Below are 10,000 nucleotides of genomic sequence, written 5' to 3'. Positions count from 1 at the left end.
CTCCCAAACCTTCTGCCTGGAAGGCGGCAAAGGGTTTGGAAAAGCTGCAAACCTTCTTTGCACTTCTTGCTTGAGTCGTTTGAAAGTTTCTTGCTGCGACTCTTCTTTGCCCTGCAAACCCTAAACCCTAAACCCTAAACCCTAAACCCTAAACCCTAGGGTGCAGCCTGCGCCGGCTCGCTGCACCGCCGCAGCTGCTGCTGTAAACCCTAGGCTGCTTCTGAGAGGGCTTGGCTCTCTGCCAGCCTTTAGCGCCTAGCGCTTGGGGTTTAGGGTTTAGGGTTTAGGGTTTAGGGTTTAGGGTTTAGGGTTTGCCTTTCGTTTGTTGCTTTGTTCTGCAGCAAGTTCGAAATCAATTGCTGCTTTTGCTTCTTGAAATTCTTCCAACAGTTTTAAAACGTCATCCGCTTCCGTGTAGAGCGAGTCGTCGTCGGCGTCTTGCCCTGGCCACCCAAACCCTAAACCCTAAACCCTAAACCCTAAACCCTAAACCCTAGACCCTAAACCCTAGGCGCAGGGTTCTGGACCCTAAACCCTTGAAAGCTGGCGGCGGGCCAGCGGGGCTGCTGCCGCAAGTCCTCGTTTTCCGGCTGCGGAGAGAGCCCGTGCAGGGTTTAGGGTTTAGGGTTTAGGGTTTAGGGTTTAGGGTTTAGGGTTTAGGGTTTGGACCTTTGTAGAAAAGGTCAATGAGAAGGACTAAGTCCTTTTTCGTTTCCACTCCAATTATTTCCAACAAATGCAAAATCTGCAAAAAACACTTTTGCTCTTCTGTGAGGAATTCAGGAAGGTCGCGGTGCTGCAGACACACACAATTAGGGTTTAGGGTTTAGGGTTTAGGGTTTAGGGTTTAGGGTTTAGGGTTTGGGGTTTAGGGTTTGTGCGGTGCGTTCTGCAAAGACTGGTGCAGCGCCTACGCGCTACTGCCTAATAAGCGTTGTGTAGGGTGTAGGGTTTAGGGTTTAGGGTTTAGGGTTTAGGGTTTGGGGTGCAGGCAGGTGGCTGCATCCCAAACCCCAAACCCTAAACCCTAAACCCTAAAATTTTAACCCTAACCCTAAACCCCAAAACCCAAAGCTGCATCCTATGCCCTAACCCCCAAACCGTAAACCCTAAGCCGTAACTCCCAAACCCCAAACCCCAAACCCCAAACCCCAAACCCCAAACCCCAAACCCCAAACCCCAAACCCTAAACCCTAAACCCTAAACCCTAAACCCTAAACCCTAAAGCCTGACGTTGGCGTCGAGAAGGAAGCCGCAGGTTTGTCGGATGAGCAGCAGCGCCTTTTTGACTTTGATTTGGGAAAAGATGAATTCGGTGGAAGTGCTGCTGCTGGTGTTTGGGTTGCTGCTGCTGCTGCTGCTGTTGCGCTGCTGCTGCTGCTGCAGCAGCAGCAAACTCTCCGAAGTCTTCCTGCTGCTGCTGCCCTTCGCCCCGCTGCTGCTGCTCATTCTTTCTTTCAAAACCTCCGAACTTTCTTCCACTTCTTCTTTTGGAATTAAATATTTATAATTCAAAACCTCTTCGTGAATTGCCGCGTCCGCCGCAGCCACGGCTCCCGTCAGCTCGCTTATCTGCGCGCAAACCCTTTTTTAGGGTTTAGGGTTTAGGGTTTAGGGGTAGGCTTGCGGGCGCGGCTTGGGGCTGCGGAACGGGGGCTTGGGGTTTAGGCTGGGGGCGTGCGTCGCGCAACCACTCTTTAGGGTTTAGGGCTTAGGGTTTAGGGCTTAGGGTTTAGGGTTTAGGGTTTAGGGTTTAGGGTTTAGGGTTTAGGCTGAAGCCTGTGGGCCGCGGGCGTGCGTGAGGGCAGTCCACGGCGCAGGGCCCGGCGCTTAGGGTTTAGGGTTTAGGGTTTAGGGTTTAGGGTTTAGGGTTTAGGGTTTAGGGTTTGGACTTCGGCTTCGCTGTGTTCCAAAAGTCTTTTGTAAAGTTTGAAATAGTTTTTTTGTTTTCCCAAAAAGGCTTTTTGTAAACCCTCGTGTTGGGCCCAGAGCCTGCGGCAGTCCGCGCTGGCCTGCAGGTTTTCCAGCCTGAACCCAAACCCTAAACCCTAAACCCTAAACCCTAAACCCTAAACCCTAAACGCTAAACCGTAGGCCCTAGCTGCTAGCGCCCGCGGCGCGGCTCGCCTGGATTCTGGGAGAAAGCCAAAGGGGTTTTGCATCTCAAGCCAGCAGGCCGCAGGCCTAGGGTTTAGGGTTTAGGGTTTAGGGTTTAGGGTTTAGGGTTTAGGGTTTAGGGTTTAGGGGAGGAATTCCCTGGGTTTACAGACGAGGGTTTCGAGCCGCGTCGCCGCCACCCCCACCCACCCAGCGCGCAGCGCCCACCCCGTAGCGCTCAGGGTTTAGGGTTTAGGGTTTAGGGTTTAGGGTTTAGGGTTTAGGGTTTGCGTAATACAGGTATTTTTTGCGGAGAGTTCGGAACTTGGCAGCAATGGAAGTCAAACCCTCGCGGGAAAGATTTAATTTGTTTTTTTGTTTCGAAAGAAGAAAAGAATTTGTTTTATTTCTTTCGAGCAGCAGCAAAACGTTGAACTGCAGCTTTTGCTGCCGCAGCTGACACGCAGCCACCAAACCCTCCAGCTGCAGCTCCAGCTCCTGCGCGCAAAACCCTAAACCCTAAACCCTAAACCCTAAACCCTAAACCACACGGGGTGGGTGCTGCGCGCGGGGTGGGTGCGGGGGGGCGGCGACGCGGCTCGAAACCCTCCTCTGTAAACCCCGGGAGTTCCTCCCCTAAACCCTAAACCCTAAACCCTAAACCCTAAACCCTAAACCCTAAACCCTGGGCCTCGAGCGCGCGCTCGGGGCTGCCGGCGCGGGCCTAAACCCTAAACCCTCCACGCTAAGCCCGAGGGTCAAACGCGGGACCGCGCTTCGTCCTAAACCCTAAACCCCAAACCCTAAACCCTAAACCCTAAACCCTAAAACCTAGGCAGCTTTTGGAGCCCCAAAGAGCAAAGGGAAGAAACGGAAAACCACAAACGCGTAGGCCCTATCTGGCAACAGCTCCGCCCGCAACTCCGCGGTTTAGGGTTTAGGGTTTAGGGTTTAGGGTTTAGGGTTTAGGGTTTAGGGTTTAGGGTTTAGGGTTTGTACCTCCAAGTGCTGCCGCTGCTGGGCCTTTATGTCGGAAGCTGCTTGCAGACTTTCTATTCTTTCTTTTTCAAGTTGCGCTTTTCCCGCTTTTCTCCTTTCTTCTCTTTGCTCCAGAATCTCGTGCTCCTCCTGAAATTAGGGTTTAGGGTTTAGGGTTTAGGGTTTAGGGTTTAGGGTTTGGGGTTTAGGCTTGGGGGGATTGGGATTCAGGGGGCAGAGGGGAGGGTTTGGGGTTTAGGTTTTGCAAAGCGCGAGGCTACAAAGAAGCATAATAGGCCTGCGGCCTAGGGTTTAGGAATTAGGGTTTAGGGTTTAGGGTTTAGGGTTTAGGGTTTGGGGTTTGAGCTCGCCATGTTTTTCCTTTTTTCAAACAACTTGTCGATTTCTACTTTAAATGCGTCCTGTGGTGACAAAAAAACCTCCCCTTAACATTTGAAGAACAGCCATTAGGGTTTAGGGTTTAGGGTTTAGGGTTTAGGGTTTAGGGTTTGAGTTCTTTACCAGTACTTGTTTCCTCTGCTGGAGCATCACATGTTCAAGCCGCAGTAGCTCACCTGCAGACGGCTGAAAACCCTAAATCCCCAAACCTAAACCCTAAACCCTAAACCCTAAACCCTAAACCCTAAACCCTAAACCCTCCTAAACCCTAAACCCTAATCCCTGAAATAATCAAAACGTGGCGTTTGAATCTGCGAGTTGGCTTGACAGTTTGCTTCGTAGGTTAAAAGCTATAAAACAACAATTTGGAGTTTACAGCTTCGAGTCTTAGGCCTAGGGTTTAGGGTTTAGGGTTTAGGGTTTAGGGTTTAGGGTTTAGGGTTTAGGGTTTAGGGTTTAGGGTTTAGGGTTTACTGTCTGCCTGCACCCTCAGAGCCTCGTATTCTGCATTCATGAGAGCGACTGTATCGGCAAGTTCTTCCTTTTGGTCGCTGATGCCTTCGAAAACCACCAAAAACCCTAAACCCTAAACCCTAAACCCTAAACCCTAAACCCTAAACCCTAAACCCTAAACCCTAAACTCCAAACGCTAGTTTCTACGGGTGGACTACGGCGGAAGCTAAACAGCCAGGGCGTAGGCTGCGCCTTAAACCCCCGTACCCACGGTTTAGGGTTTAGGGTTTAGGGTTTAGGGTTTAGGGTTTGGGAAGTTGCCTTTGGCCTTCATTTCGTCTTCGTGCTGCTGCTGCTGCCGGCGGTTTTTGAAGGAGGTTTTCAAAACCTCGATCTTTTCTTGAAATTCATTTTTCATTTTATTTAACTTTTCAAAACTAATATTTATTTCTGCTTCGATTGCTGCTGCTGCTGCTGCTGCTGCTGCTGCTGCTGCTGCTTCTTCCGCGTCGCAGCCCTTCGGTGCTTCCGCGCTGCTCGCAACAGCCGGCCCTGATCCGCAAACCCTAAACCCTAAACCCTAAACCCTAAACCCTAAACCCTAAACCCTAAACCCTAGGCGCAGTCCGCACTATCAGACGCCACTTGGGTTGATAGAGTTTCTAGTTTTAAGAAATAAATTCAGGAAAAGGGTTTATTCTAAAGCCAGGGATCCAGTTTTGAGGGTTTAGGGTTTAGGGCTTAGGGTTTAGTCTGAGGGTTTAGGGTTTAGGGTTTAGTGTGAGGCTCTAGGGTTTGAGGCGTAGCGTGAGAGTTCAGGTTTTAGCCTGAGAGCTAGAGCTTTACTGCGAGGGTTTAGGGTTTATCGTGAGGGTTTAGGCTTGAGGCTCAAGGGTTTAGGGTTTACGTTTGAGCGTTGAGGGTTTAGCTTGAACGTTTAGGGTTTAGGCTTGTACGAGGGTTTAGCGCTTCGTTTGAGGGTTTAGTGTTTAGGGTTTAGGGTTTAGGCTTGTAGGAGGGTTTAGCGCTTCGTTTGAGGGTTTAGGGTTTAGGGTTTAGGGTTTAGGGTTTGGGCTCGTGTAAAGTTTAAGGTTCCGTCAGAGGGTTTAGGTTTTGGGCTTGTACGAGGGTTTCGGGTTTCGTTTGAGGGTTTAGGGTTTGGGCTCGTCTGAGGGTTTAGGGTTTTGGCTCGTGCGAGGCTTAGGGTTTTGCTTGAGGGTTTAGGGTTTAGGGTTTAGGGTTTAGGGTTTAGGGTTTGCCTCCATCTTTGGCCTCTTGAATTCTGCGTTGAGCTCTTTTTCTTCTTTCCAAAATTCTTTGAAGTTTTTCTTTATTTGGATGCGAAGAAAAATTATTTAAATGCAAATTAGTTTCGGATTCAAGTAAGATTTTAGTTTCATCATCGTCTTCTTCTGCTTCTGCTGCTGCTGCTGCTGCTGCTGCTGCTGCTGTGTCTTCTGCTGCTGCTGCTGCTGCTGTGTCTTCTGCTGCTGCTGCTGCCGGTGTGCCTTCTGCTGCTGCTGCTGCTGCCGCTGGTTCTGCTGATGCCGCTTTTGCTGCTGGCGCTGCTGCTGCTGCTGCTGCTGCAGCTGCTGCTGCGGCTTCCGAACCTCCATCTACTGCTGCTGCTGCTGCTGCTGCTGCTGCTGCTGCCGCTGGCGCTTCCGCTGCTGCTGCTGCTGCTGCTGCTGCCGCTGGCGCTTCCGCTGCTGCTGCTGCTGCTGCTGCCGGTGGCGCTTCCGCTGCTGCTGCTGCTGCTGCTGCTGAGGCTGCTTCCTGTGGCTGCATTTTGGGTAGTTGGAGCGGTTCAACTTGGGGTGTACGTACACCTGGGCCTCTAGAACCTTTGTTTGCAGAAATATTCCCATTTATTTCATTTCAATTAAATAAATATGAATATTGACTTCATTGCGCAGAGCTGGCGAAGTTTTGTAGAAACTTCGTGAGGTGTACGTACAGCTGGCGCGGCTGCTGCGGTGACTCGCTGGCTGCAAAACAAATTAACTCGCGAGGAAGAAAAGAGGAAAAAAAGAGAAAAACTGGAAAAACTTCTTTTGAATTTAAATTGAATTGGATTTGATTTGTTGCAGAAAGTAATTAAGCGGCACAGAGTCGAAACGAACTTGAATTGCCTGCTGCTCGCAGACAGCGCCTCGGGGCTTGCTGCTGTGCACCGGGGTAACCTGCGGCGGAAAGGAAGGAAAGCTGCGGAAAAAACTGTTGAAAGTTTTCGAAAAGAAGTTTGTTTTGAAGTTAAAAGAAAATGAAAAGAAAGAAAATCAATTTAGGCCGCGAAATCCACAAGTTCCCACCCGGATCCGCGGCTCCGAGCAAGGAAATCGAGATCCTGGAAAGAACGCTGCGGCGGCCGTCCGAGTTTCCGGAAAAATTCAGGAAATTCGGAAAACTTGAATTGAAATTAATTTCCCAACAAAGATCTGTTTTATTTCCTCCGCAAAACCTCAAAAAAACGAAACTGAAACTTCGAAAGCTGCGCCGGCGCAGCGGCCGATCTTCCGGAGTGTATCTACACCTCAGAGATCTTCGAAACGGCAACGCCCGCTGTCTCAAGAAAACCCTTTAAAAGCAAATTTTGAGCAAATTGAAGAATTTTTACTTTTAGTTTTAAACTTTTATTGTTTTTTACGGACTTGAAAGTCTAAAATGGACAACTGGGGCCCCCTTTGTCGGCCGTGGGGCCCCTCCGCCGGGCTGCTCGCCAGTTCTACTGGCGATCCGCCGATTTTCTCTTTTCCCACGGGGAATTTTTGCGGAATAAAAATTCAAAAGTTCGTTTTGAAACAGAATAAAACTTTAAAAGTTCTTTTAAAATAACTTTTAGCTTTTTCTGGCCTTCCAGCGGCCTCCCGTTGGCTGCTTACCCCGCCCCCCGCCCTCCTCCATTTTGCAAAAAGGCTCGTTCGCCCTAGTTTTTCGCGCTTTTTTTGCATTTTTGGGTTTAAATAGACCAATTTTTTGATTTAAAATCACTTTTAGTGGTTTAGAATCTGTTTTTAGGCTTCGAAGTCGCTTCCGGAGCCCCGCAATGTCCACCTTCGGGACCCTCCTGAGAGTGTCCACCTTCGGGGAGTCCCACGGCGCTGCAGTTGGCTGCAGCATCGAAGGCCTCCCCGCGGGGCTGCCGCTGTGTCTTTGCTGCGTGCAGCAGCAGCTGCAGCGGCGGCGGCCGGGAGCAGCAGCAGCAGGCTGCTGCAGCAGCAGCAGGAGCGAGCCGGACGCAGCAGAAGTGCTCAGCGGGGTGCAGCACGGGCTCACTCTGGGGTCTCCTGTGGCTCTTCTGATTCGCAACAAAGACATTCGCCCCCAAGACTACGACAGCCTCGGCTTTGCTGCTGCTGCTGCTGCTGCTGCACCTGCTGCTGCTGCTGCTGCTGCTGCTGCTGCAGCGGGAGAGCCGGGCGCCGCCGCCGCTGCTGCTGCGGAAGCAGCAGCACAGCCAGCTGCTGCTGCGGACGCAGAGGACAACGCTGCAGCAGGCCCTGCTGCTGCGGAGCCCCCTGCTGCAGCAGCAGCAGCAGCAGCAGCAGCAGCAGCAGCAGCAGCAGCAGGGATCCCGCGGCCGGGGCATGCGGACTGGACTTACTTGCTGAAGTACGGAGTCAGCAGCAGCAGCGGGGGGGGCCGCAGCAGCGCGAGAGAAACAGCAGCAAGAGTAGCAGCAGCAGCAGTTGTGGAGTCTTCTTTGTTGCGGAGAGTTTGTGGGGTTTCTGTTGCTGCTTTCGTGAGTTCTTTGGGCCCCGTTGCTGTTCCTGCTGCTGCGCTGCAGCAGCTGCTGCTGCAGCCTCCTGCTGCTGCTGCTGTCGAAGCAGCAGGAAGGGTTTTGTTCGACTTGCAAAAAAACCTCCTTTGCTGCAGCAGCGGCTGCTGCTTCCCCGGTGTACGTACACCTGCGCTGCTGCGCCTCCGCCAGCTGCTGCAGCAGCCCCAGCAGCAGCAGCAGCAGCAGCAGCAGCAGCAGCAGCAGCAGCAGCAGCAGCAGCAAGGGGAAGTGAAGGAAAATGAAGTTAAAAATGAAAAAACAGAAAATCCCAATTCGGAGAATCAGCTGTACGTACACACCAGATGCCCACACGTCCCCACTGCAGTCCAAATGGCCCGACTCCTCCTCGAGGTAAACCCTAAACCCTAAACCCTAAACCCTAAACCCTAAACCCTAGAAACTAACCCTAGATCCTAACCCTAGACTCTGAACAGTAGAGCCTGACCCGTAGACCCTTGGCCCTCGGCCCTAAACCCTAAACCCTAATCCCTGAACACTAAACCCTAGACGCTGAACCCTAGACCCTAAACCCTAAACCCTAAACCCTTAATTTAAATAAATTTAAATCGATTTAAATTAATTTAAGTTAATTTATTAATTTAAATTAATTTAAATTTTCTTTTTTTGTTTTGCTGCAGGTCAAAGCAGCAGGAGATTCTGTGGGAGGCGCCGTTTCCTGCGTCATTCAAAACCCTCCCCAAGGCCTTGGTAGGGTTTAGGGTTTAGGGTTTAGGGTTTGGAGTTTAGGGTTTAGGGTTTGGGGTTTAGGGTTTAGGGTTTGGGGTTTAGGGTTTAGCAGAGCGGCCCAGAAGCCGCGCACAGGGCTGCAGCACAGAGCTGGCTCTGGGCACGGGGACTTGCAAACCTCCTAGGGTTTAGGGTTTAGGGTTTAGGGTTTAGGGTTTAGGGTTTAGGGTCTAGGGTTTAGGGTTTTGGTGCAGGAGAGCCTGTGTTTGATAAGTTGCCAGCTTTGCTGGCGCATGCGATGTTTTCCATTCCTGCAGTCAAGGCTTTCGAAGTAAACCCTAAACCCTAAACCCTAACCCTAAACCCTAAACCCTAAACCCTAAACCACAAAATCCAACCAAGAATTAAGTAAACCCTAAACCCTAAACCCTCGGCGTTTACCACAGAGGCTCGTAGGGCGTTTGGAATATTTTTCACTATTTTTCTTTTTCTTGATTTAATTAATTTAATTAATTTAATTAATTTTAATTTAATTTAATTTGACTTAATTTAATATTTAATATTTAATTTAATTCTTTTTAATTTAATTTCAGGATTTATTTTGTTTTATATTCCCCCCTTCTGCCCATTCCGTCTTCTTGCTCTTCTCAATTGCTCTAGGGTTTAGGGTTTAGGGTTTAGGGTTTAGCTGTTCCTCCGTTTCATTTCTTCATTTTCTTTCTCGTTTCTGTCTAGGGTTTAGGGTTTAGGGTTTAGTTTCATTTATTCCTTTTGTTTTATTTCCTTTTTATCATTTATTATTCTTTTTATTTTCCTTTTATTTTTATTTTTACTTTTTCTTTTTTTGTTTGCCCGCAGTTGCTTCTTCAGTTTGTTTTCTTTCAATTACTTTTCTTTTTTCATTATTATCATTATTATTATTATTATTATTATTATTATTATTATTGCAACATCATTTTATTATTATTATTATTACTATTATTATTTCATTTTTTAAAATTAGTTTATTTATTTATTTAAATTCTTTTGGTTTTATTTTTGCAGATGGGCGAGGGATTTGCAGCAACAGAAGCCACAGGGCTGCAGCACAACGACTGCTTCGAGAGCTGCAGCAGCAGCAGCTGCAGCAGCAGCAGCAGCAGCAGCGACAGCAGCAGCAGCAGCAGCAGCAACGACAGCAGCATAAACAGCAACGACAGCAACAACAACAGCAGCCACAACAGCAGCAACAGCAGCAACCACAACAGCAGCAACTGCAGCAACCACAACAGCAGCAACAGCAGCAGCAGCCACAGCAACAGCAGCAGCAGCAACAGCAGCAGCAGCAACAGCAGCAGCAGCAGCAGCAGCAGCAGCGTTTCGTTTTTGCTGCCTCGGGGCTGCTTCGAGCCTCGCTGCGAACTCCACGAAGTGGAAAATGAAAAAGAAGAAAAAGAAAAAAAAGAATTTTTTTTGAAAATGAAAAAACTCCAAAAAAAAGCAAAAAATATAAAACCCAAAACTAACCACGCAGGAGGCACCCTGGGGGGAATCACCACTGGTAAATAAATAAATAAATAAATAAATAAATAAATAAATAAATAAATAAATAAATAAATAATAAAT

The 10,000-nt window shown here is 49.1% G+C and overlaps 2 protein-coding genes across 2 annotated transcripts; one reads left to right on the top strand and one right to left on the bottom strand.

Moving 5' to 3' along the window:
- Positions 1 to 5,175: 5,175 nt before the first annotated feature.
- ENH_00030880 (hypothetical protein) lies at positions 5,176 to 5,715 on the bottom strand (the record flags this gene model as incomplete). The annotated part of the gene is made up of 1 exon (XM_013584884.1): positions 5,176 to 5,715. The coding sequence occupies one exon, from the start codon at positions 5,713 to 5,715 to the stop codon at positions 5,176 to 5,178; it is 540 nt and encodes a 179-aa protein (XP_013440338.1).
- A 1,258-nt stretch (positions 5,716 to 6,973) lies between these two features.
- ENH_00030870 (chorismate synthase, putative) lies at positions 6,974 to 9,816 on the top strand (the record flags this gene model as incomplete). Its single annotated transcript, XM_013584883.1, has 3 exons — positions 6,974 to 8,059; positions 8,347 to 8,416; positions 9,440 to 9,816. 3 exons carry the CDS (start codon positions 6,974 to 6,976, stop codon positions 9,814 to 9,816), a joined length of 1,533 nt encoding a protein of 510 aa, XP_013440337.1.
- Between the last annotated feature and the right edge of the window lie 184 nt (positions 9,817 to 10,000).

The sequence above is a fragment of the Eimeria necatrix genome, genomic scaffold (assembly GCF_000499385.1).
Source record: "Eimeria necatrix Houghton genomic scaffold, Enh_scaff225, whole genome shotgun sequence".
NCBI lineage: Eukaryota > Apicomplexa > Conoidasida > Eucoccidiorida > Eimeriidae > Eimeria > Eimeria necatrix.
The sequence above is the reverse complement of the archived record's forward strand: the minus strand, read 5'-3'. Positions and strand labels throughout refer to the sequence as shown.